This window comes from Zeugodacus cucurbitae, chromosome 3 (genome assembly GCF_028554725.1).
Source record: "Zeugodacus cucurbitae isolate PBARC_wt_2022May chromosome 3, idZeuCucr1.2, whole genome shotgun sequence".
Lineage (NCBI taxonomy): Eukaryota > Metazoa > Arthropoda > Insecta > Diptera > Tephritidae > Zeugodacus > Zeugodacus cucurbitae.
In genome coordinates, this window is record NC_071668.1 from 32,079,947 (window position 1) to 32,107,531 (window position 27,585).

Genomic DNA, 27,585 nt, shown 5'->3' on the forward strand with positions numbered 1-27,585 from the left:
GTGTGCTGTGCGTAATTGTGTTTAGTGGATGTTAGTGTTTGATTATTTATGACTTATAGTGGTGGCCATATCATATGCAACTAAAACACGATTTTAGAAAAAGTATGTACATCTTACCATTAAACTTGGGAGACTGTTTATTGGTAATGAAATTATTTTAATTTGGTATTATTACTATTATTTAGCGCTTATAAACCAAAATATTTGCATTCTTAAAAAAAAAAACGAATACCATTTTGATTTCACCTCTTAAATTACGTCGACAAAACATATGCAACTTTTTGGAAGCAATAGTAAAAAATAAGTTTTACTAATATTTTTTTGCAAATCCATTGTTTTTTTATCACTTCACGACATCTTCTTGGCATTTAGGCAATTAAGTTATCAAAGGTTTTCTATGCCATTATGTTGGGTCTTCGAACCGGAAAACGACCCAAAGGACACGTTTAAATATGCCAAATCTTGTGTTTAATCAAATATTATCAATGTTTTGGAATAGCCCTAGATCTAAAACCTTGGGAGAACTTGTAAAAGCTGATTAAAAGGCGCATAGATAGGACTAACATTGAAAATACCGATAACTTTTAAGAGACTTCAAAGAGCCTGAAAATCGATTTTGATGAAAAACTTTGATAACTTAATTGCCTAAATGACAAGAAGATGTCGTGAAGTGATAAAAAACAATGGATTTGCAAAAAAATATTAGTAAAACTTATTTTTTACTATTGCTTCCAAAAAGTTGCATATGTTTTGTCCACGTAATTTAAGAGGTGAAATCAAAATGGTATTCGTATTTTTTTTTAAGAATGCAAATCTTTTGGTTTATAAGCGCTAAATAATAGTAATAATACCAAATTAAAATAATTTCATTACCAATAAACAGTCTCCCAAGTTTAATGGTAAGATGTCCATACTTTTTCTAAAATCGTGTTTTAGTTGCATATGATATGGCCACCACTGTACATGCACTAATACCATTTTTTGTGTTACTCAACCAATGACTCAAAAAAGGAAATAATTGCAGTTTTCTGATACATACTTTCTTCGCCGATTCTTTAGAGTTAGACGTTGCATACTTTCAGGTCAACTTATTTACTGAACTGAAACAAGTTACAAATAAACATACATACATATGTACATACAAGTGAAGCTAGTAAAAGCGTACTAAAAAATGGGCAAGGGTGCAACACAAACTTTTGGGTTAAAAACCATATCTAAGGAATTTGTATTATTACCTTTATATGCTTATCAGAGAACGGCAAGGGTAGACCCTAACAATAAGTGTACCCGAATCATTTGTGCGTTTACGACACTTAGAGTGTGATCGGCACTCTAAAATATAGCTTGTCGCCTTGTACTGATAATTTCAAAGCAAAAAAAGCAAAAGGAATGAGCGCAATTGAGAGCACAACACTTGAGACAAACAATATGTGAGAGACATGTGTGTGTTGTTATTCTTACATTAGATTCATACATGCATACATATTTGTTTATGAATATGCACATATACATACATATATGTGAAATTAAAATAAAAAGCGTGTTTTGCTGCTTCATTGCGTGTTATATATTCATATGTACTTATGTATTTAAAAATTTTAAATAATAAAATAGTATAAACTTTTAAATTTTCATGCATAAAAGTTGAGGACACTCGATCTCATAACTGTAAAACATGAGTGTTTCGCTCACAGCTCATTTTTGCGCATGCATTTTTGTGATCTATCGTTGCTGTTCGCACATTTGCTTTCAGTGCATTGTGCCGTTCACTTATCTACGCAAAATTTTTGGGTGTCTGGTGAAATAGAATCGACGCTTACTGTTTGAGTGAGTGACGAAATGCAAAAACACAAAACACGGAAAGCGATTTATGCGTTTGGTTGTGTTATTATTTTCTTGCTGTTTGTGAGTGCCACAAGCACTCCACATTTGTAAGTGTGATTCGGGTGCGAAAAAGTGACACCCCTGACGTTCTCTGATGCTTATATTACAATATATCCTAATATTACAAACTCCATCTGATTATCTTACTTACCAATAAACAAATTTTTGTTTTTTATTCCGTCTATATCGGTCAATATTCAATATATGTCCATATCAACATTATAGTTTACTGGCAAAAGTGGATCTTATCGGTCCGAGAATCTCTGTCTATCAATTATAATTATATTTGTTATTCTCATTTAATTTATGACGAAAATTTTCGTCAATGCCTAAATTATCTTAATAAAATTGGCATAAATCACAAGCACAATTAAGTTTAATACCAAAATTAATTGTAGGACCTCAGGCGTCCTCCTGGTGCCAATATACGATGTGTGTGTAATATTTTAGGAAAAAAAATGTTTTCTTTACTTCAAGATGCTTATAGTTTTAGATAGTTTTGTTTGTATAAAATCAACATTACATCATCTAATAAAATTTAGTGATGTCGGAATGTACTATTTCTCCCCATAACACTACTATCATGAATATAGTCGTTTGTGTTGGGCTGGTAGATTCTATTATAAATATTTAATATTAGAAGGAAAATACATTATAGTATTATACATAGTATATGACATAATAAAATAATATCATATTTGATTCTTGGTATAATCGATCGTTTTAATAATATTTGTAATTGGATTAGACCAAGGTCAGCGCCAGCAAGCTACCTTCTAACCAAAATTATATGCTAAATTAGTTTTGCTAAGATATGACAAATATGCTAAAATGATCGATACATACGGTAGAAAAACAACTGCAAGTTTGAAAATATATATAACATTAGATATGTACATATATGTGAGCTAGGGAAGTAATTTGAATTTACCGATTTGTGCTTGAATTTGGTACCAGAGCACAGTATTATAGAGAAAATATTCTATCCGATGCCTCTGTCGTTTTTCGTTAGTGAGTTTTAATATTATAGTTTTTGACATAACATTTAATCATTTAATTTAATATCTTCAAAGCAAGTTTGAAAGTTTAATACGATATTGTCGACTACTCTGTTGTTATAATAATAAACACAAGAGTGACACAGCTGTAAACTTAATATGACGACACAACTAACAATTATATAATCGGTAAGTAAAATAGCAAATAATGGCTTGCCAGTTCTTATTTTTAGATTTGTAACAGCAACAAATCTAGGAGGATGGAGTCATATGTAGAAGTTCACGTAAGTGAGGAAAGTTTCTGACTGCCATTCACTTGGGAGTGGCCAGGAACGATTCTTTTACATGTGGCTCAAGCAGCTCACAACTTCCGGTCTTAGACCAAGTATCCTCTGGGTAGCCAACAGACATCCGTCTGGAAGCGAGCTAAAGTGAGAAGGCGAATCCCGCTTATGCGGTTGTGCGTAGGGCTTGGGACCCACCACATAAAAACGAATAACCAGTGAATAAGAAACACAGGCCTCGGATGAGAAACCCCCCTTTTGATGACGACCACGGCAAACGTATAAAGGACTATGATTTAAGGGCATGCACCTGGAATGTCCGGACCCTTAATTGGGAAGGTGCCTCTGCCCAGCTGGTTGATGTCTTCGTAAGAGTAAAGGCTGACATCACCGCAATCCAAGAAATGCGATGGACGGGACAAGGACGGAAGAAGGTGGGTCCTTGTGACATCTACTACAACGGCCATATAAAGGAGCGCAAATTCGGTGTGGGATTCGTGGTGGGAGAGAGACTCCGTCGTCGAGTCCTGGCATTCACTCCGGTGGATGAACGTCTAGCCACAATCCGCATCAAAGCGAGGTTCTTCAACATATCGCTTATTTGCGCCCACGCCCCGACGGAAGAGAAGGACGAAGTGATCAAAGATACCTTCTATGAGCGCCTAGCACGTACCTATGAGCGCTGCCCCCGCCACGATGTCAAAATCGTGCTTGGCGATTTCAACGCTAGGGTGGGTAAAGAAGGTGTCTTTGGCACAACAGTTGGAAAATTCAGCCTCCATGACGAAACTTCACAAAACGGTCTGAGGCTGATCGACTTCGCCGGGGCCCGAAATATGGTCATCTGTAGTACTAGATTCCAGCATAAGAAAATCCATCAAGCTACTTGGCTGTCCCCGGATCGAATCACTCGCAACCAGATCGATCATGTTGTGATAGATGGACGACATGTCTCCAGTGTTTTTGATGTGCGTACGCTTCGTGGTCCCAACATCGACTCGGACCACTATCTTGTAGCAGCTAAGATACGCACCCGCCTCTGTGTAGAAAAGCGCACACGTCAACAAACACAAGGAAGGTTCGACATCGAGAAGCTGCAATCACAACCGACAACCGAACGATTTTCTACTCGACTTGCACTCCTGCTCTCTGAGAGCACTCATCAGCATCTCGGTATAAGGGAGCTGTGGGACGGCTCCAAACGTACAGCTGCAACCGAAACCATTGGCTTTCGGAAAAGCCAAAAAAACAGCTGGTATGATGAGGATTGTCGTCTCGCAGTGGAGAGAAAACAGACTGTCTACCTCGCAATGTTGCGATCCACCGCAACACGAGCGGGATGGGAAAGATACCGAGAGCTGAAGAGGGAAGCGAGACGCATTTGCAGAAAAAGAAAGAAAAAGGCAGAAATGCGTGAGTATGAAGAGCTTGACAAGCTGGCCGACAGGGGTAATGCTCGAAAATTTTACGAAATATTCCGGCGACTAACTGAAGGTTTCAAGACCGGAGCACACTCCTGTAGGACCCCCAGCGGTGATCTAGTGGTTGATGACCAGAGTATACTGTGTTTGTGGAGGGAACACTTCTCCAGCCTGCTGAATGGCAGTGAAAGTACAACCTCAGGAGATGGCGAACCCGATTCCCCAATCGACGACGATGGAACAGATGTTCCATTGCCCGACCGTGAAGAAATTAGAATAGCAATTACCCGCTTGAAGAACAACAAGGCGGCGGGGGCCGATGGATTGCCGGCCGAGCTATTCAAATACGGCGGCGAAGAGCTGATAAGGTGCATGCATCAGCTTCTTTGCGAAATATGGTCGGAAGAAAGCATGCCCGACGATTGGAATCTCAGTGTACTCTGCCCAATCCACAAAAAGGGAGACCCCACAATCTGCGCCAACTATCGTGGGATAAGCCTCCTTAACATCGCTTATAAGGTTCTATCGAGCGTACTGTGTGAAAGACTAAAGCCCACTGTCAACAAACTGATTGGACCTTATCAGTGTGGCTTTAGACCTGGAAAATCAACAACTGACCAGATATTCACCATGCGCCAAATCTTGGAGAAGACCCATGAAAAAAGGATCGACACACACCATCTATTTGTCGACTTTAAAGCTGCTTTCGACAGCACGAAAAGGAGCTGCCTTTATGCCGCGATGTCTGAATTTGGTATCCCCGCAAAACTAATACGGTTGTGTAAGTTGACGTTGAGCAACACCAAAAGCTCCGTCAGGATCGGGAAGGACCTCTCCGAGCCGTTCGATACCAAACGAGGTTTCAGACAAGGTGACTCGCTATCGTGCGACTTCTTTAACTTGATGCTGGAGAAAATTATAAGAGCTGCAGAGCTAAATAGAGAAGGTACAATCTTCTACAAGAGTGTACAGCTACTGGCGTACGCCGATGATATCGATATCATTGGAAACAACACCCGCGCAACACACCTGGATAAGGAGGCGAAGCGAATGGGTCTGGAGGTGAATGAGGACAAGACGAAATATCTCCAGTCATCAAACAAACAGTCGGCGCAATCGCGTCTTGGCTCCCACGTCACTGTTGACAGTCATAACTTTGAAGTTGTAGATAATTTCGTATACCTAGGAACCAACATTAAGACCGATAATAATGTCAGCCTTGAAATCCAACGCAGAATCACTCTTGCCAACAGGTGCTACTATGGACTGAGTAGGCAATTGAAAAGTAAAGTCCTCTCTCGACGAACAAAAACTAAACTCTAGAAGTCCCTCATCATTCCCGTCCTACTTTATGGTGCAGAAGCGTGGACGGTGTCAACATCCGATGAGACGGCACTAGGAGTTTTCGAGAGAGAGGTTTTGCGGAAGATTTACGGTCCCTTAAACATTGGCAACGGCGAATACCGCAGAAGATGGAATGATGAGCTGTATGTGCTGTTCGACGACATAGACATAGTCCAGCGAATAAAAAGACAGCGGCTACGCTGGCTGGGTCATGTTGTTCGAATGGATGAAAGTGCCCCAACTCTGAAAGTTTTCGATGCAGTACCCGCTGGTGGAAGCCGAGGAAGAGGGAGACCTCCACTCCGGTGGAAGGACCAGGTGGAGAAGGACCTGTCTTCACTTGGTATTACCAATTGGCGCCAAACCGCCAAAAGGAGAGATGCGTGGCGCACTGTTGTGGACTCGGCTATAACCGCGTAAGCGGTTTCTACGCCAGTTAAGAAGAAGAAGAACAGGAACATTCTTATGTCTCTTATAATTAGTATTTACATACATCAGATACATTCCGTCATATGTACATATACAACTTATATGTAAATATATAACTTCTTATCTGTTGCAATAGATAGAAATTAAATGAAATTCTGAAAATTTAAAACAATTTATTAACGATTCATGAACACGTCTAAATATACATTTTATATTGTAATAATATATGTACAAAGTTTGTGATCGCTTTCTGGTAACAACTTTGAAATAACATCGAAATGGATGCACACAATGCAGTAGAAAAATAGAAAATATTCAGCTAATGTACCCTGCAAGACAGGTACCGGCGAATTCTTCGGTGAAATGCCAGGGAGAGGTACTAGCAGTTTCAATGAAAGTTTCTATGCCATTCCTAAGGGCGAATTGACAAAAGTACCCGAAACTATTGTGTACGTGTGATCGTTCATCCCTTTCTTGCACATTTCATTCATCATTTAACAATTTATATATACCTCTTGCACAATTCTGTGAATGATCTTGGTACAATCACGGATGAAAGACCCAAAACTGCGAACCAAAACTACATGCGCACCAGAGGACTGCAAAAATCACTATATTCTTGATTTACTCATATGCGAACATTTTCATTCAACTCAACTCACTGAAAAAAAACGGAGTGATGAGTAAAAATCAACTCATTTTGGCGTACACATCATTCCGAGAATTTTGAGTCCTCGGTTCAAAATTTCTCACTCAATTCAACTCACTAAACAAAAGTCAGCGTTCAATAAAATGAGCATGGGTTGACGAAAGCTTCATTCGGTTCAATTTGAGTTGATCGATTATGAGTAAACAGTTAGCGACAAGACGACACGACGTGAGCGTTACGACTGCATATACCGCAACAATTTCTATGCAGTTTGTTGTTGTAGCTTGTTTTTGTTGTTGTTCTTTTTAGTCAAAATCTTCCTTTCGCTATGACTTACATTACATGTGCAGAAAAAGTGCCGCTTGCTGCGCGCATGAGTAAAATTATACGAGTTGATTTTTGCGAGCTGAGTGTTGTTCTTGTTCAAAACAATGATTGTTGAACCGAATGAGCAAGCGCCCGAACTCATTATATTGAACACGAGCCGAACAAACTCGGAGTTAAACAAAAAATCGCACACACCCGAGTGAATTTAAAATCAACAACGAAAATGTGAGCGCATGCATGTTTGATCGGCTGATCCGAACAGTGTGATTATTCGGCTGTTGAGCGCGTACGAATGTTTTTCATTCAGCCGATGGCGTTCTCTGATGTGCACTTTCCGTACTGTTCTTGATACAATCAATACAAAACTGCACTTTCAGTACTGCGACCCACAAAAGCCTTACAACTATACTAAAATCCGAAATGAGAATTTAATAACAAAATAATTAAATATATTACATATTTAGCAATTACCCGCTTGAAGAACAACAAAGCAGCGGGGGCCGATAGATTACCGGCAGAACTATTCAAATACGGCGGCGAAGAACTGCGCGGTGCATGCATCAGCTTCTTTGCAGAATATGGTCGGAAGAAAGCATGCCTGACGATTGGAATCTCAGTGTGCTCTGCCCAATCCATAAAAAGGGAGATCCCACAATCTGCGCCAATTACCGTGGGATCAGCCTCCTAATATCGCATACAGTGTTCTATCGAGCGTACTGTGTGAAAGACAAAAGCCCACCGTCAACGAACTGATTGGACCTTATCAGCGTGGCTTTAGACCTGGAAAATCGACAACTGACCAGATATTCACCATGCGCCAAATCTTGGAGAAGACCCGTGAAAAGAGGATCGACACACACCACCTTTTTGTCGATTTTAAAGCTGCTTTCGACAGCACGAAAAGGAGTTGTCTTTACGCCGCGATGTCTGAATTTGGTATCCTCGCAAAACTAATACGGCTGTGTAAATTGACGTTGAGCAACACCAAAAGCTCCGTCATGGTTGGGAAGGACCTCTCCGAGCCGTTCGATACCAAACGAGGTTTCAGACAAGGTGACTCACTATCGTGCGACTTCTTTAACCTGATGCTGGAAAAAATTATAAGAGCTGCAGAGCTAAACCGAGAAGGTACAATCTTCTACAAGAGTGTACAGCTCCTGGCGTACGCCGATGCCCGCATGAATCACTCTTGCCAACAGGTGCTACTTTGGACTGAGTAGGCAATTGAAAAGTAAAGTCCTCTCTCGACGAACCAAAATCAAACTCTACAAGTCGCTCATTATTCCCGTCCTGATGTATGGCGCCGAAGCGTGGACGATGACAACATCTGATGAGACGACACTTGGGGTTTTTGAGAGAAAGGTTTTGCGTAAGATTTATGGTCCACTGAACATTGGCAACGGCGAATACCGCAGACGATGGAACGACGAGCTGTACGATTTATACAACGACATTGACATAGTTCAGCGAATAAAAAGACAGAGGCTACGCTGGCTAGGTCATGTTGTACGAATGAATGAAAACACACCAGCTCTTAAAGTGTTCGATGCAGTACCCTCTGGAGGAAGCCGCGGAAGAGGACGACCTCCACCCCGGTGGAAAGACCAAGTGCAAAGTGACCTGGCTTCACTTGGTGTTTCCAGTTGGCGCCAAAAAGCAAAAAGGAGTAACGAGTGGCGCGATATCAATATCATCGGAAGCAACAACCGCGCCGTTTGTTCTGCTTTTTCCCGCATGGATAAGGAGGTGAATGAGGACAAGACGAAATATCTCCTGTCATCAAACAAACAGTCGGCGCATTCGCGCCTTGGCTCCCACGTCACTGTTGAGAGTCATAACTTCGAGGTCGTAGATAATTTCGTATACCTGGGAACCAGCATCAACAATACGAACAATGTCAGCCTCGAAATCCAGCGCAGAATAACTCTTGCCAACAGGTGCTACTTTGGACTGAGTAGGCAATTGAACAGTAAAGTCCTCTCTCGACGAACCAAAATCAAGCTCTACAAGTCGCTTATCATTCCCGTCCTGCTCTACGGTGCAGAAGCTTGGACGATGTCAACATCAGATGAGACGACACTAGGAGTTTTCGAGAGGAAAATTTTGCGCAAGATTTATGGTCCTAAAAACATTGGCAACGGCGAATACCGCAGACGATGGAACGATGAGCTGTACGAGTTATACGACGACATTGACATAGTTCAGCGAATAAAAAGACAGCGGCTACGCTGGCTAGGTCATGTTGTCCGAATGGACGAAAACACTCCAGCCCTGAAAGTGTTCGATGCAGTACCCGCCGGAGGAAGCCGAGGAAGGGGAAGGCCTCCACTCCGTTGGAGGGACCAGGTGGAGAGCGACCTGGTTACACTTGGGATCTCCAACTGGCGCCGAACTGCGAAGGAGAGAGAGAGATGGCGCACTATCGTCGATTCGGCTATAACCGGCAAAACGGTTGCAACGCCAATCACATACATACATATTGAAAATATCATGCCATTTAGGTGTTATTATTATAAATACTTTATACATGTATTATCGTACTACATTATATACATATGTATACCGTTTTGAATATATATATACAGTTGATCTCCTTTTTACACGGTGTTTTTTAACACTTCCCAGTTACCATTTTTACACGGTTTTATTTTTTTTACACGGATTTTTTATTTTAGTTGTATACTTTTTTGCAATAAAATCAAATTTCCATCCGTCAATACGTCACAAATCCATTGCTGTTAATAGAATTTAATAAATTCTAAATTCGGTTTAAACTAAAAAATACAAATCTTAGATTCGAAAGCCAGTGAAAAGGTTGCAACAATTTCAATACGTAAACAAATAAATGAAGCTGTATGAAGAAGTAAGAAAAAAGAAGACACAGCGATTAATGACGGAACTTTGAAAAGTATTATTTTTTTACCATTCCCAGAATATTTGTTTTTGGGCGAACATATTTTGGGCCTCAGCGAAGTCGATCAGCCTCAGGCCGTTTGGCGATGTTTCGTCATGGAGGTTGAATTTTCCAACTGTTGTGCCAAAGACACCTTCTTTACCCACCCTAGCGTTGAAATCGCCAAGCACGATCTAGGCACTCATAGAAAGTATCTTTGGTCACATCGTCCTTCTCTTCCGTTGGGGCGTGGGCGCAAATAAGCGATATGTTGAAGAACCTCGCTTTTATGCGGATTGTGGCTAGACGTTCATCCATCGGGGTGAATGCCAGGACTCGGCGACGGAGTCTCTCTCCCACCACAAATCCAACACCAAATTTGCGCTCCTTTATATGGCCGCTGTAGTAGATGTCACAAGGACCTACCTTCTTCCGTCCTTGTCCCGTGCATCGCACTTCTTGGATGACAGTGATATCTGCCTTTAGTCGTTTCTGGCCACTCCCAAGTGAATGACAATCAGAAACTTTCCTCACTTACGTGAACTTCTACACATGATCCCATCCTCCAAAAGTTACATAAATAAATTGCGAGAGTATTTATATTTTCGATTGCACCCGAACTTAGCCCTTCCTTACTTTTTTATATGGTATTATTCTTATAGATAGAACATGGGGATTGGATGGGGAAATTTTAACGACAAATCGTATTCAGCTTTTTTCTATAAGCGCAATTACTGCGTTATGTGAGCTATGAGATGTAGTAGTCCGATATGGCCAAATTCGGACATGAAATAATATTTTTTTCTCTCTCTCAGAGTTCGACTCCCTACTGCGATTTTATATATTTCTAATATTTTGTTTTTCAAGCTGCTGTACACGCTCCGTACTCGACTCTCAAGCGCGTACTTGGAAGGTTTTGAAATTTTGTTCAGGAAGTAGCTGCGAGCGTTCGTTACTCGACTCTCTGACACGCAGTTTCAGATTAAGATTCTCCATCACGGAGTCTTTTTGATACCCTCGCCTGGGACTTATTTTGAGAAAGTTGAGATCTAGATTAAACTGCCTTGGTACAAAGTACTAAATTATTTGCTTAATAACTATAAAAATGTAATTGAAAAATTATAAGAAATACTCGAGTCGGTACGCGGTTCGGATAGTTAAAACATATTATTTATAAAAATTAAAATAAGATAGATTTAGTTTTGAAAAGAACTGAATATTATAATAGTTCTGATCATTTTTCATTTCCACAAAATATTCAGAGTGGCAACATTTGCGAAATCAATCAATAAAGGAATTTTTATAGCGGTGGTATTTAAATTTATTTTTTGAATTAAAAACACTTATTGTGACATAGCTATAATAGTTAGACATATGTTTTCCCGATAGATATTGATATGTTATTTAAAATTGTTGAACTTACTTTTGTTCTATCTTCAATAGTTTCCGCAGCGCATGCTACGAAAAACGTTTTAGTGCACTTTCTATACTCTCGCAACAAAAGTTGATAAAGAGAGTATTATAGTTTTGTTCACATAACGGTTGTTTGTAACACCTAAAACTAAAAGAGTTAGATATAGAGTCATATATACCAAAGTGATCAGGGTGACGAGTAGATTTGAAATCCGGATGTCTGTCCGTCTGTCCGTCCGTCCGTCTGTCCGTCTGTGCAAGCTGTAACTTGAGTAAAAATTAAGGTATCTTGACGAAACTTGGCACAATGGGCAGAATCGGCCCATTGCCACGCCCACAAAATGGCGAAAACCAAAAACACATAAAGTGTCATAACTAAGCCATAAATGAAGATATAAAAGTAAAATTTGGAATAAAGGATCGCACTAGGAAGGGGCATATTTGGATGTAATTTTTTTGGTGAAGTGGACGTGGCCCCGCCCACAAATCGGTTATTTGTATTTAACTCGCAAACTAATAAAGCTATATAAACCAAACTTTCTGCACTCGGTTCTCTTACATACCCCACCACACACCATAAAAATAGTTGAAATCGGATAATAACCACGCCCACCTCCCATACAAAGGTTAGGTTGAAAATGACTAATAGTGGGTTAACTAACTAACGAAAAACGTCAGAAACACTAAATTTTGCAGAGAGCTGTACTCAGATTTTTTTACAAAATGGGAAAAGGGCGTGGCATCGCCCACTTATGGGTCAAAAACCATATCTCAGGAAATACTCGACCGATTCGAATGAAATTCGGTATATAATATTTTCTTGACACCCTGATAACACGGACAAAATCGGGGCGAAATCGGTTTACAACCACTACTACTTTCCTTATAACTCAATTTTGAAACCCATCTTATTCCTTCACTTTATAATGTAAACATAAGGAACCAATGAAGATAGCGGAATAAAACTTTACACAATTAGTGCATATCATCTCTGGCTTCACTTGTGAAAAAATTGTCGAAAACGGACCATAACTTTTCAAGGCCCCAGATATCGAAAGTGTTGAACTCAGCGCCTAAGGATAAATTTTAACCGAAAATATGGGTAAATCTCTCAGATACCTCAATTTAATTCAGAGGAAATTGTTTTCTTCTAATAGTGTGTCTCTGTTCCAAAAATTATTAAAATCGGGTCATAACATTTCCATATACCTCATTGTAGGTTTTTCAAAATTATCTTCTTCTAGCTCCCATGTACCTAATTATAGGTTTTTCAAAAATACGGTGAGCTTTATTCCGCATATATGCATTGCTTCAATTTCTTCAATAAATTGTGAGAGTATAAAATGTTCGGTTGCACCCGAACTTAGCCTTTCCTTACTTGTTATACTTTGGATTACGATAGTTAAGTTTTAATAAGGATCCCTAATCGAATTCTTTCTATCAAATATAGAAAATAAATATAGCCTATGTTACTCAAGGTGAATGGAGCTTTCCAATGGTGAAAGAATTTTTGAAATCGACACAATAATTTTTGAGTTTATTCATTACAAACATACATTAAAAAATTTCCTCTTTATAATAGTAGTATAGATGTAAAATAGTTTTCTAGATTTTTGGTGAAAATTTCATGGCGATATCTCAGCGGGAAGTATTTATGACCGTGGCTGCACACAATCTGAACCACCGTTCACTCGTAGTTTTGTAGCTTTCATATCACATTTGACCACAATTCTTCAAAGCACTGTCGTTTTCTATTTTACAAAGAATATCGGCATATGACGCACCCCCTTTTGATGCAAAGATGCAAAACGAAAATTAAAATCCTTTAGAACTGCATATAATGCAGAAAAAAGTAAAAAGTCTGGAGTTGGAATTGATTCCCTTTATAGTCCTACTTTATTTTGGTTCAATGAAATGAATTTTTTGAATCCATCACATGCTCGTAGGTCAACTGTTGACAATTCTAACCAAGTTTATGAAATATTCGGAACCTATTGGACAAGCGTCCAAAAGCACATTCGACCGTCATCCTTGCGCGACATAATCTGTAATTGAAATTTTCACACACACTCAATTTCAAACTTCTGCTATACGGTTTCATTAGGTGTCTGTCTAACGAGAAAGCGTCGTCACCAACAAAAAAATAAGAATTTTATTTCCTTCCCCAGCAACCAGTTGAGAAGGTTGTGGTATATTTAAAGTGCCACTTTCTAGAGCCTTGTACAAAAAGCTGTCACTGTAAATCGTATTGTTATATGACTTGGCATTGCTACCTATATTTACATATGTAAAACGGCTATGAGCATCAGCAGCGACAAACAGAACAATGCTAAAATATCCTTTGAAGTTATAAAATTGTGATCCTGTATGTGCTGGGGCCTTAATTCTAATATTCTTTCCATCCAATGCGCCCAATGTATGAGGAAATGTTGCTAAACAAATAAGGGAATTTCCTGAAGAGGATGCCTATCAACTGATGGCGGATATTCAAGTATTATTGTCAAATCGAAAAATGGAAGTGTTGAGGAAAAATAGGTTGGAAAAAGAAATGCTAAAAAAGTCACCTCTTCGTCAAAATGTTAACTCCAATACATCCGCCGATGTGTTGACTGCTGCTATATCAAATGCAGAAATATTAGAAGAAGATTGTTAACGTTTTTAAATTAATAATAATAAATGCTTCTAATGTTTTATTATTTATTGTGTGATTAATTATTTGAATATTTTTATATGAGCATTGAATGCTTTATATATACATATATATATTTAATTAAATCACTTGTTAAAATATCCTTTGAAATATTAAACTGAAATATTTTTGTTAATTCAATATGTGTATTACCTTTAAATAAACTGTTTGAAGGCTTTCGTATATTGCTTCCAACACTTCAGGTACGAATAAACCTTCTATAAACTCCATTTATTTATATGAATCTCCAGTAGCAATGTATCTTAACGTTATACACAATTTCGTCATTGGTGTGATAGCTGCCCGCATTATCGTGTCCCTTTTTTCAGCCTATTCTGCACCTATTTATAAATATGAATATTCTTGTTATTTTGTCATAATTCACTACCATTTGGAATGACTTCTCAAACTTATTTATATCAATGCGCGTGAAATTTCTAATTTCAGTGTCGTCATCGTCCCACACCAAATTGTCAAGTAAATGCGCCTCCAAATCGTATTCCACCCTTTTACATAAAAATAACATGTATATGTACATTTATCAAAAAATAGTAATACATATGTATATACACACCTTAATAACGGTTTCGTCCAGTAAATAAAAATAGCATGTACATATATATGAATAAAAGCATGTCTATGTGTTTACAAATCTTGTTACTATTAACGGTTTCATCAAGTATTTTCTTTCAACTCTTCTGTTTTCATTAAATACATTATGTATTTCTTCTAAAACTTTCAAGGAAGCGAGTATTTTGAGCAGTTTTTTTAACGACGGCATCTCTGAAAGTATAATCTAATAAAATTGAAGAGCAAGTTGCTTGCAGCCTACGTCTTTGCTTTCAATATATATTTTTGACAATTAGTCCGTGTGATCAACTTAAAAGCAATTTCTTTCCCGTGTAACGGCAGTGTTAGTTATACAGAATAATTTCGACCAACTTAAAGTCCAATTTCGAAAAATTGGCATAGGACCCTATGATGCCTGGTAATGTTACCAAAGAACTTTCACCAGATGCACCAATTTTGCTTTTCTCCTTTCTAAAAATATGTTTGAATTTATATATGTATATAAAGAAATGTACTCGTAGTTATCGTAAAAACTCACCTGTATTTTTTTGAAAAAATTTTCACTATTCGGTGATTCTTCTCCGCGTTGTACCTATTACCCATTTCCCTTGAAATGTCCTGTTAATATTAGGATTCCCTTGAATTTCTAAAAAAATTCATCAGCAGATTCGTGCAGGGTCGTTAGCACATGTATGGTACCATCTTCGACTGCTCTATCTACCTCATGTCACATACAAAACACACAAACGATCGGGCAACGAAGAATAAAGTGGTGATGCGCTCAATACTCGGAGAGTTGCTACAATTAGAGTATGTCATTTACTCAAAACGACTTTTTTGTGTTGTTATTAGTAAAACCACAAAAGTGTGTAGAAGAGTACTAAATATGTTTTAAAATACACTCGGGGTTCTAAAACATTACTTTGAAAAATAAAAAATTGTATTGCTAAAAAATACGAAATTCACTTGCAAACCACATACATAGGTGCTGTTGTAAAAAAAGATTGAGAATATTTTCTACGCCTTAGATCTCATAGAGAACAATATTTCAATAAATTGCATATAATTGAATTTCTAATTACTTAAGATAATTTTCTAATTACTTAATGATAATTTAGGATACATCAACAATTCCATGAATGAAAATATCGATTTACGCATACAATTGGACATTTGGACAATTTTTGTTTATTTTCATTTATATAGGAAACTGATTTTTATTTATTGCTGCAGCATTTTGTGTTGGATTTAGTGAGCCAATTGTAGTGCTCGGTAAAGAAAAAGAAAACTAAATTAAAAGCAATCGTATTTCTTCGTCGTATTTCAAATAAAAATTGCACATTGAATTTAGTTTATACAAAGTAGTCATTAAAACTAAATTGCTCATCATCAATTTATTTACTATATAAAACTAATGAATTGTTTTAATTATATTGGAAAAATGTGCCAATAAAAATTTACTAAATATACTTATCCTAATCTTTATAGATCTATAGACGGTGTCACAAGTATAATTTTTCGCAGTTATATCATATTCAAGAATTGCGAAAAGTAGAAAAGCGGTAAATAAGCATGGGCATACCTGATATTCGAATGCTTATTTCCGTAGAGTTTGAAGTATTTGGCCACGTCCAAGGTAAGTACTTTATGAATTGAATGTTTGCTTTTGGAAAAGAGTTTAAAACATTTCTAGAAATTAAAATTTCAGTCTTTGCATTAAATTCGCTCGTATTCAAATAATCTATTTTTAGAATTCACAAACAATTTTTTTTTTGGTTCTTAATGAATAGATGTAATTCAGTCAATTAAGTGAACATTTTCACATACATACATATTTAAATATATTATAACATTTCGTTTTCGATTCCATCGGCGAGGGTAAAACCTTTTTCTAATTATTTTATATCATGCTGACTTTCTCCACTCAAAAGCAGTCTCGGATTATACCTCTTCAAAAATAGTAATATAAGCATATATGCCTCGAGGTACTTACCAAGCTTTTCCTCAAATACTTCGATCTAATATTTTTTCTTTTAATGAAAGCCACATTCATTTCTTATTAATAACAAAAATATTTATTAATAACAATAAATATAAAAAAACCTTACAAAAATACATATGTATATGTTTTCCTTTTGAAAATACTCAGCGCATTCAATGTAAAAAATATTAAAAGGCACATAAAAGAGGAAAAATATTACAGGCATTTAAGCGGAGGCTTTTAAGCACAGTACATACAGTAGAAAACCTTATTCGTGGGGAATACGTTGTAAGATAGCCGCCATCTTGGAAAAACACAGTGCTGTATATATGGAGTACTTCATTTTAGTAAAACTTGAGTCATAAAATAGCAAATAATTTATATACTGTACTTCACTTATAGAAGATTTTAACCACAGTATATACAGTAGAAAACCTTATTCGTGGGGAATTCTCGGTGGTAAGATAGCCGCCATCTTGGAAAAACACAGTGCTGTATATATGGAGTACTTCATTTTAGTAAAACTTGAGTCATAAAATAGCAAATAATATATATACTGTACTTCACTTATAGAAGATTTTAACCACAGTATATACAGTAGAAAACCTTATTCGTGGGGAATTCTCGGTGGTAAGATAGCCGCCATCTTGGAAAAACGCAATGCTGTATATATTGAGTACTTCATTTTAGTAAAACTTTAGTCATAAAATAGCAAATATTATGTATATAGGTGTCTTATATAAAGCGAAATTATTTATTTATACTCTATTTCAATTATAGAAGATTTTAACATCAATGTGTGCCATAAAATTGCAAAAAAATTGTTATATGTAGATGAGATATTTCATAAGTGGTGAGAATAAAATACAGCTCTCATACAAGTACTTCTCTGTGGTACGTTAAATCCATTTTTTGCTAGTTTTACTTAAATTATTACAAACAATTATATTTAAAATACTTTGAATTGCAAAGCTTGGAAGTACACAAAAGTTTTATAAGCTTGAAATGATACGTAGTTGCCTCCTTATTAAACATTTTTAAAACAAAATATATTATGATCCTATGGAATAGGCATTTCAAACCATCGGGTCCAAGGTTATTTAATACTAATATAAGTTTTTTATGAAATTTATAAAAAGCTCAAGAGCTTTTACTAAGTTTGACGAATCCTACACTTTCTATTTTGTAAAAGTATAGGCATCTTCAGAGATCTACCCTTTCTCGAATAATGTTAAAGACAGCAAACAATTGTGCATTTTAAAATATTCATTATACATATAACCATATAAATATGAAAATGAATTTCTCTGAAGGAAATCGTTTTCAATTATATCAATTTCCATAATAATAGATTGCTGACTATCTATGGAAGACATTGCCAATGCTTGAAAAGTTTGCCAAGAACTATCTTGAACCAGACAAACATACTCTTTCAAGGTTATTTAGTAAAAATTATTCAAATTATTTAATAGTAATTTTAAATCTTTTAAAATTTGAAAGCGCCAAATACAGTGTCACCAACCCAGGGATGTATTTATTTTAATATAATTTTTAAAAATTAGTTGAATCGCGTTATACACTTGTACATAAAATATAACTAACTTATCAATAATTCACACTTAATACCACCATAAAATTTAATAAACATCCGAAATAATTTAAAATAACTCCAATAATAATGAAAAAATTAATTTTATTTAATAATTATTTTAGTACTGTTCATCGGACTTTAAAAGTTTTGTGAAGATTAAATTCTAGCACAACACCCTAATTACCACAATTGTAGCAAAAAAGCGTAGCACACAACCCAAGTACGCCTCGGTGGTGTGTTAAAAGATGAAAATTAATGTAAACAAAAAAAGGTTTTCTACTGTATATACTGAGATTTTAACATCAATGTGTGCTATATTATATGCTAAAAATTTATTTAATGTAGATGAGAAATTTTATAAGTGGTGAGAATGAAATACAGCTCACATACAAGTACTCCTCTGTGGTAAGTTATTTTTGGCCACATTTATTTAAACTTTACTGACACAAAATTAAAAAACTGCTTTTATGTTGTTTTTACTTAAATTATTTACAAATATTTATATTTAAAAATTTATTATTTGAATTGCAAAGCTTGGAAGTACATAAAAGCTTTATGAGCTTGAAAAGATTCGTGGTCGCCTCCTTATTAAACATTTTTAAAACAAAATATGTCATGATCCTATTGAATAGGTATTTCAAACTAAGGTAACAAGAATCAAAACCATTTAATACTAATTCAAGTTTTTTATGAAATTTATAAAAGGCTCAAGAGCTTTTACCAAGTTTGACGAATACTACAATTTTTATTTTGTAAAATTATAGGCATCTTCAGAGATATAGCCTTTCTCGAATAGTGTTAAAGACAGCAAACAATTGTACATTTTAAAATATTCATTATACATATAACCATAAAAATATGCAAATGTGTTTCTCTGAAGGAAATCGTTTTCAATTAAATCAATTTCATTACCATGTCTAATAGATTGCTGACTATCTATGGAAGACATTGCCAAAGCTTGAAAAGTTTGCCAAGAACTTTCATACTCTTTCAAGGTTATTTAGTGAAAATTATTCAAATTTTTTCATATTAATATTAAATCTTTTAAAATTTTAAAGCGCCAAATGCAGTGTCATCAATCCAGGGATGTATTTATTTTAATTCAATATTTAAAAATTAGTTGAATCGCGTTTTTCAATTGTACATAAAATATAACTAACTTATCAATAAATAACATTTAATACCACCATAAAATTTAATAAATATGCGAAAAAATTTAAAATAATTCCAATAATAACGAAAAAAAATATTTTATTTAATAATTATTTAAGTATTGTTCATCGGACTTTAAAATTTTGTGAAGATTAAATGCTAGCACAACACCCTAATTATCACAATTGTAGCAAAAAAAAGCGTAGCACACAACCCAAGTACGCCTCGGTGGGTTCACTTTCACACAGGCAACTTCTGTTGCTAATTCTCGGGCGATTCTCTTTTGCTGTCGCCCCTTGCGTTCATACGAGCAATTCTTGTTCGACAACTCTGTTCGTGTTTTTCTGTCATTCTCTTTCATATAATTTTCTCAACTTCTTGTACGCATCGTTTCCAAGCTAAAAAATATATTTCATTAACTAATTTTTATCTTTATTCTCAATTTTCTAGCACATTTTAATTATATTATGCATATTTCTATATGTATTTGCAAATTACATACAAAATTAAATGATTAAATTCAAATTTTCAAATATATTGTAAACATTAATTTTAAAATGTGTGCAAATGCAACATTGTTACGTAGCAGCGAACTGTTACGAATAGAGCAGAAACTGCCCTGAAAGACAGGTACCGGCGAATTCTTCGGTGAAATGCCAGGGAGCGGTACCCACAGTTTCAATGAAAATTTCTATGCCATTCTTAAGGGCGAAATGACAATAGTACCCGAAACTCTTGTGTACGTGTGATCGTTCATCCCTTTCTTGCACATTACATTCATCATTTAGCAATGTATATATACCTCTTGCACAATTTGGGGAATGGTATTGGTACAATCACGGATGAAAGACCCAAAACTGCGAACCAAAACTACATGTGCAATTTCAGTACTGTTCTTGGTACTATTACGGGTGAAAGACCCAAAACTGCGAACGAAAACTCCACGTGCACTTTCAGTACTGCGACCCACAAAAGCCCAGACACTATACCCGCTATTTTCGGTTAGTTCTACCAAAATCCCAAATTAGAATTTAATAACAAAATCATTAATTATATTTCATATTTATTTAAAATATCATGCTATTTAGGTGCTTATTATTATATTTACTTTATAAATGTATTATCGTACTACACTATATACATATGTAAAACGTATTGAATATTTGAAAAATTTTTGCTATTTGACAAAGGCTGGAGGAAGAGTGGCAAATGTCAAATACCCCGAGCGGCTTGGAAGTGTAAGATGCGCACATTATGTGAGGACTATTTTGGTTTCTTTAGGAGATTTGGAAGATCTGTTCTTTCATTAATTTCATTAGTACTAGATTCGTCCATTTTCTGAGTTTCTATAAAATATAAAGTAAAATTAGAATTTTACAACATAAAAGTTGGTAATAATTACCTTATGTTTCAGGAATTCTAAATCTAGCACTGGCAACGTTCTAGTCTTAACATCCATGCTCTTGCTGTAGTATTTCCATTGAACTAATTTCGGTGAATCCATGTCCTTGTAAAGCGATACAACAACGTTATGATTGCTCAATACAAGGTGAAAATGAATCAAAAAAGTCCTCCTAATTGAACATACAAGAAGTTTTTAAATTTCTATGATCACAAACATTCACTTAAATTTACCCTTTAATTTCTGAGTTTTAGCTGCTAATGGCACGGCCAACTGAGGGGCCGGTAATTCTAAAAATACTGCAACTGCTTTGCCCTCTAGCTTATTGGCAAAACCCAGTTTACACACGTCGAGATAATAAACGGTTACAAATGCACCTAAGCCATGTCGTTTCAGTTCTTCCCGGGCTTGTAGTGAGCAAAAGGTTTAATTGCACGGCCAACTGAGGGGCCGGTAATTCTAAAAATACTGCAACTGCTTTGCCCTCTAGCTTATTGGCAAAACCCAGTTTACACACGTCGAGATAATAAACGGTTACAAATGCATCTAAGCCATGTCGTTTCAGTTCTTCCCGGGCTTGTGTTGACCAAAAGGTTTAATTGCACGTAAAAAAGTGATATTAAACCTAATATCTGGTGTGTAAATGATTTGTGTTTGATGTAGCAGCGATTGCATCCATAGTTCCGGATTTGCTTGCAGCGCATATTTCATCGCTTCGAAAGTTCTACGCTGCTACCATAAGTGACACCAATTAGGTTGCGTACCTTTAACGGGCCGTATGAGGTTTGAACTATCTGTACGGAAAATTAATTAGAATTTAAGGCAAGATAATATTACTATATTCAACAATTATTTACGTATTCAATGGTTTCGCCCTTGATGTTGACCATTGTTGGCGAAGCTTCCATTGCGTGCTTCGAATTGACAATGCAATGAAGTATTACTGTATCACCATCTTCAATTCCATATTTTGGCTTTAGCAAACTTTTATTTTACGTTTTACTTATTTAAAAATGCGTGCTTCAATAATTTAAACTTTAATTAGGCTACAGATCACTGATTTAAATAAAACACGCAAAATAATACTTCACAAACAGCCATGATATAGCTCAAAACAAAACTTGTTTAAACACGAGAACTTTGGTTGTTTCTTTCTATCATTCAGGGTGCTGTACGAAAGAAGAGTTGAGATAAATGTTTATGCACATTTCGCCCTTTGTTGCATATGTGTGTATGTAGTGGTGTTATTAAAATTTCTTTGAATGTATTGGAGTTTCAGTACCCATGACTTGCTGGGTACATAGCTCGCGAATGCGAACGTTTGACAGTTGAGTTGAATACCCATGTTCTAATGAGATGAGCTACATAGCTTTCGCATGTTTTCGCAACCAACGCTCCGAAAATCGAACTCGGATTCGAAGACGCACAGAAGTTGAAAATGTATGCGCTAACACAGCAACCTTCACATTCTTAAGAATGGCAACCAACACTATGTTACTTACTATCTTGTATGTTTTAATTATTTAAGCTCGTTTTCTTCGATACAATATAAGTATTTTGGAAAATATAATATTTATTAATTTATTAATAATAAATTTATCAAATATTTAAATTAATTTTTAAAGATTAGGGGTGATGAAATTTTAATAAACAAGGTAGACAGTTTAAATTTTCCTTCCGTTGCTTAATTCAAGGTTTTCTATGTACACTGATTATAAAAATCAATAAAATTTTAAAATTGCTGTCCATATTATTTATTTCAAAAGCGCATTTATGGAGTTGCTCGATATAAACGCGATATAAACGCATTCGCATTCGCATACGCGAATCTTTGCGCGAGCTATGTAGTTTGAGCTTGAGAACACAAAGCGTGTTGCCTGAGCACAGCAGACTCGGCGCGATTCTGCTCTCCTCGTCGCCCCCTCTCCTATAAAACTAAGAATTGCCGCGACAAAAATTGTCTGTGTGAAAGGGGTCTGGTATGTTAAAAGATGAAAAATAATGTAAACAAACCAAAGGTTTTCTACTGTATATACTGAGCTTTTAAGCGGGGAAATTTATATGTAAATTAGAGGAGTAGAGAAAAAACAGCATTGCTGCAAAATATTGTCACTAAGACGGGAAAGGCTTAGTAATTTTCCTGGTTCATGTTTCGTTTTATAAGAAATACTGCTTCCCTAGCCTTAACTACTAATAATATTGTTTGTGCCAATTGAAAACTCTATTTTTTCTCTGAAGACAAAATGTGTGAAACGAAGACAAAAATTTTAAAAATTTATAAGCAAATCGAGCTGTTGTTGGTCACTTTTTTGCGCTTTTTTTTCAAGTTGTTTTGGAGAAACATTACCAAAATACTTTCCATTATAGTTGTTTTTGTATTAAATTCGGAATTAGTAATTATTGAGAAAAACATAGAAGCTGTCGGAAAATACCTTCAAGCGAATAGCTTACAAATAGTATTATAATTGTACAATTAATCGCAGTAATATGTTGAGCATATTTTTCTCTTTTTTGTCTAAAAATAAATTGTGGTCAGCGGTGCAATATAAATTCGAGCGTTCTTAAGTATTTCTTCAGGCATATTTAGGAAAAATCTGAAAATGAATCTTATCTATATTATATCGTTTTATTCACTTTTTTATTCTTTCGTTATGTACACCATCTCAGGATGCCAACAAATTAATATGTACCCATTTTTGTATTTCTGATGTTTTTCGTTAGTAAGTTAAGCGCACTTTTAGTAGTTTTCAAAATAACCTTTGTATGGGGGATGGGCGAAATTACTGCAAAATGTTCGATTTATACCTACATATGTATATAAACTTATTTGCGGGCAGAGCTACGCCCACTTTTCGAAACAAATTGAATTCAAATCTCACCCTCCCCTGTACAAACTTTCATTTTCACAGCTTTATTTGTGGCACTTTATAGTTTTTCAGTTAAAGCCATTTTGTCGGCGGGCAATGGATTTCCATTTCGCCCATCAATACCAACAATTAACAACAGGGAATAATTGTACCAAGTTTTATCCAGATATCTCGATTTTTAAGTTATCGCTTGTACAGACGGACCATTTGTCACCACGATCACTTTGGTATATGTATATAACGCTATATCTAACTTGTTTAATCTTGTATTGTCCTTCAAACGCTAACTATGCAGGTACCAATCGACTGAGTTGAATTAAAGTGAAGTTAAAACAAGTAAGGAAGGGCTAAGTTCGGGTGTAACCGAACATTTTATACTCCCGCAATTTATTTATTTAACTTTATTTATATTAATAATACACAATTTGACCCACATATTCGTCATATATAGTGCATAAAGTCCATTGAAAGTTGGAAACCATAATATTAGGTTAGAAGCTCCGAGGCCCTCGTGTTCGATATATGGGACCTTAAAAACCTATGGTCCGATTTCGGCGATTTTAAGAATGGGGCTGCCACACTATAAACATAGTATTTGTGCAAAGCTCTGCACCGATATCTTCACTAGTGCTTACTTTATATATTGTAAAGTAAGCGATTCAGATCGTCTTCAAAGTTCTGGTATATAGAAAGAAGGCGCGGTTGTGAAGCGATTTGGCCTATTTTCACAACATATCATTGGGATGTAAGGAAACTATTACAAACCAAGTTTCATTGAAATCGGTCGAGTAGTTCCTGAGATATGGTTTTTGACTCATAAGTGGGCGACGCCACGCCCATTTTCAATTTTGTAAAAGAATCTGAGCGTAGCTTCCATCTGCCATTTCTTATGTGAAATTTAGTGTTTCTGACGTTTTTGGTTAGTGATTTAACCCACTTTTAGTAATTTTCAATCTAACCTTTGTATGGGAGGGGGGCGTGGTTATTATCCGAAAAGACGACTGCAGAAAGTTTGGTTTATATAGCTCTATTGGTTTGCGAGGTATATACAAAAACCGATTTGGGGGCGGGGCCACGCCCACTTCCCCAAAAAAATTACATCCAAATATGCCCCTTCATAGTGCGATCCTTTGTACAAAATTGTATTTCCATAGCTTTATTTATGGCTTAGTTATGGCACTTTATGTGTTTTCGTTTTTCGCCATTTTGTGAGCGTGGCAGTGGACCGATTTCCCATCTTCGAAAGCAACCTTCCTATGGTGCCAAGAAATAAGTGTGCCAAGTTTCATCAAGATATCTTAATTTTTACTCAAGTTACAGCTTGCACAGACGGACGGACGGACAGACAGACATTCGGATTTGAACTCCACTCTTCACCCTGATTACTTTGGTATATATAACCCTATATCTAACTCGTTTAGTTTTTGGTGTTACAAACAACCGTTATGTGAACAAAACTATAATACTCTCTTTAGCAACTTTTGTTGCGAGAGTATAACAATTCAACATTTCTTTTAATAGTTAAATGGCTTTAATGAGTAAAAGAGCACGAAAATTTTTGTTTAATGAATGAATGAAAAATGTCTCAAAATAATTTATTATGTGACGAAGTTATACCATTAAGCAGGGTAAAATTCATACTTGCGAGCTTTAGTAACGTCGATGTGACGTATGTCTGAAATATTAATTCGATTTATGACGGTATGAATTAATGTATTAAACGTTGTAAGCTCTAAATAAATACAGTTACTTTGGTAACTCGAATCACCGTAATCCACAAAAAAACATTCGAGTTAGAGAGACTTTCGAGTTAAGAAACGTAATTTGTATGCTATTTTATTTCTATTGCCAATTCAAAAGTTCGAGTTATGGAGAATTTCGAGTTATAGACATTCAAGTTATGGAAGTTCAACTGTATTACATTTAAGCAATGTTACGCCAATTTTTTTAGTATAGCTTAGTATTTTTTAGTATGTACATCATTAAAATGGGTGAAATCTGATTATAACCACGCACGCCCATACATGTGTGTCGTGTATTGAAAATTACTAAAATTGCGTTAACATTTTATAGAAAATAAGGTGCAGGACTGCACTTAAATTGTTATTAAAAATGTATAATGGTTGAGGAGCCGCCCACTTATGGATAAAAATTTTAACCAAATTTTTTTTTTAATTTTTACTAAAGTTATCACTTACATGGCTAGACGGATGGACGTATAAATAACAATATATGTCGTCATCCTGATTAAGTTGATATTTATAACTCCATGTCTAACTCGCACCTTAAGGTGCGCAAAATTATTATTCTCTGTACAAAATGTTGCAAGTGTTTTAAAATTAGTATATCAGAAAAGAATGTGCATTAAAAGATGTTAACACTACAAATTATATTCGAATTTAATATTTTCCCCTTTATTAAAATTAGTATATCAGAAAAGAATGTGCATTAAAACATGTTAGCACTACAAATAATATTAGAATTTAATATTTTTCCCCTTTCACAATAGGCCGTTACTTCACAAAATATACCAGAGATCTTTGCACAAAAGCTGGAATAAAAGGATGGGTTAAAAATTCCAAGCAAGGATCCATAATAGGAAAAATGCAGGGACCAAAAGAGGAAGTTGATAAGATGTAAGTATTGCCATTAACATAATGTGAATACTCTAATTTATTTTGGTTTTTTAGGATACATTGGCTCTCTAAAGAAGGATCTCCCGGTTGTCAAATTGAGAAATGTGTTTTGCAAAATACAACAACACTCAATCGATTGGATTACAAAGATTTTGCAATTAGATTTTAATATATATTTATATCTTTGTTCCATCGGTTAATAATAGTTATTAATTACTTTTTCTCCAATTATTGATATGTAAAAAATAAAAATCAAAAACATTTTTTGCCAATTTGTGAATCACTATATTTTCACTCGAATTGCATAGGCATAATTTTCAGCTTATTTGTAACAACTTCACATTTGTAACATCCCATGTATCTAACATCCTTGGAAACGACCATTTGCCTTCATCCGTTCAAACGACTTTTGCGCATCGTAATTTCTAAAAAGAAGGAACATCCACGAAATATATCTAACATCAAATTAAAAAGGAATATTTACTTGTAAAATTCAGCGTAAGCATCCTTTTTTGGTTTGTTGACCAAGAAATGCCAGCCTACTGTTACTAGTGCTGTTAAAGCAATTGAAATAGTCAAGTTCTTTTTAATTGTAGCATTATGTAGGCCACGTAGAACTGGCTTAGTTGCACTTACAATAGCAGGAGCATTGGCCATGGTAATTTCTAAAGGAAAAATATTACATAACGTCAATTTAACATATACCACTTTAATGCATTAATTAATATATTATATCTTATAATATTAATTATGAATTTAAAATAATAAATATATTCACACCCAGAAAGGGAAACTGTTACTTTTAATAAAAATACTTGACCTTTTAAAATATTAGAACCTTTTGAAGTAGCTAAAATGTTATATCAATAATTTCGAACTAGTGATGGTCCAACCACTTTACTTACAATAAAATATCGATTATTCAAGTGAAATAATGATTATCCGGACGGACTATGATGTCTTGACATTTTTCCGTTCAGATTGTCAATGAAGAGTGCATAAAGTGCTGAACACATAGAAGACGACAAGCGACGAGCGACATCTGTCAAATATTA

The 27,585-nt window shown here is 35.6% G+C and overlaps 2 protein-coding genes and 2 long non-coding RNA genes across 8 annotated transcripts; 1 reads left to right on the forward strand and 3 right to left on the reverse strand.

Moving 5' to 3' along the window:
* Nucleotides 1-1,785: 1,785 nt before the first annotated feature.
* On the forward strand, nucleotides 1,786-27,195 carry LOC105219248 (acylphosphatase-2). 5 transcript variants are annotated; one of them, XM_054226708.1, is made up of 4 exons: nucleotides 1,786-1,931; nucleotides 16,390-16,537; nucleotides 26,404-26,530; nucleotides 26,585-27,195. In XM_054226708.1, the coding sequence occupies exons 2-4, from the start codon at nucleotides 16,474-16,476 to the stop codon at nucleotides 26,697-26,699; spliced, it is 306 nt and encodes a 101-aa protein (XP_054082683.1). In that variant the 5' UTR covers nucleotides 1,786-1,931; nucleotides 16,390-16,473; the 3' UTR covers nucleotides 26,700-27,195. The 5 variants fall into 5 exon arrangements, with proteins under 5 accessions (XP_054082683.1, XP_011193560.1, XP_054082681.1 ...); XM_011195258.3 differs by lacking the exon at nucleotides 1,786-1,931 and adding an exon at nucleotides 15,586-15,711; XM_054226706.1 differs by lacking the exon at nucleotides 1,786-1,931 and adding an exon at nucleotides 15,746-15,886.
* LOC114804876 (uncharacterized) lies at nucleotides 14,692-15,782 on the reverse strand. The gene is made up of 3 exons (XR_003752977.2): nucleotides 15,440-15,782; nucleotides 14,906-15,372; nucleotides 14,692-14,837 (listed from the first exon to the last, which is right to left on the reverse strand). It is a non-coding gene; the product is annotated as an uncharacterized LOC114804876 (long non-coding RNA).
* LOC128920149 (uncharacterized) lies at nucleotides 20,612-21,587 on the reverse strand. The gene is made up of 3 exons (XR_008470271.1): nucleotides 21,261-21,587; nucleotides 21,028-21,199; nucleotides 20,612-20,971 (listed from the first exon to the last, which is right to left on the reverse strand). It is a non-coding gene; the product is annotated as an uncharacterized LOC128920149 (long non-coding RNA).
* Nucleotides 26,689-27,189, reverse strand: LOC105219247 (cytochrome c oxidase subunit 6C-1). The gene is made up of 2 exons (XM_011195255.3): nucleotides 27,015-27,189; nucleotides 26,689-26,955 (listed from the first exon to the last, which is right to left on the reverse strand). The coding sequence occupies exons 1-2, from the start codon at nucleotides 27,185-27,187 to the stop codon at nucleotides 26,892-26,894; spliced, it is 237 nt and encodes a 78-aa protein (XP_011193557.1). The 5' UTR covers nucleotides 27,188-27,189; the 3' UTR covers nucleotides 26,689-26,891.
* Nucleotides 27,196-27,585: the final 390 nt, after the last annotated feature.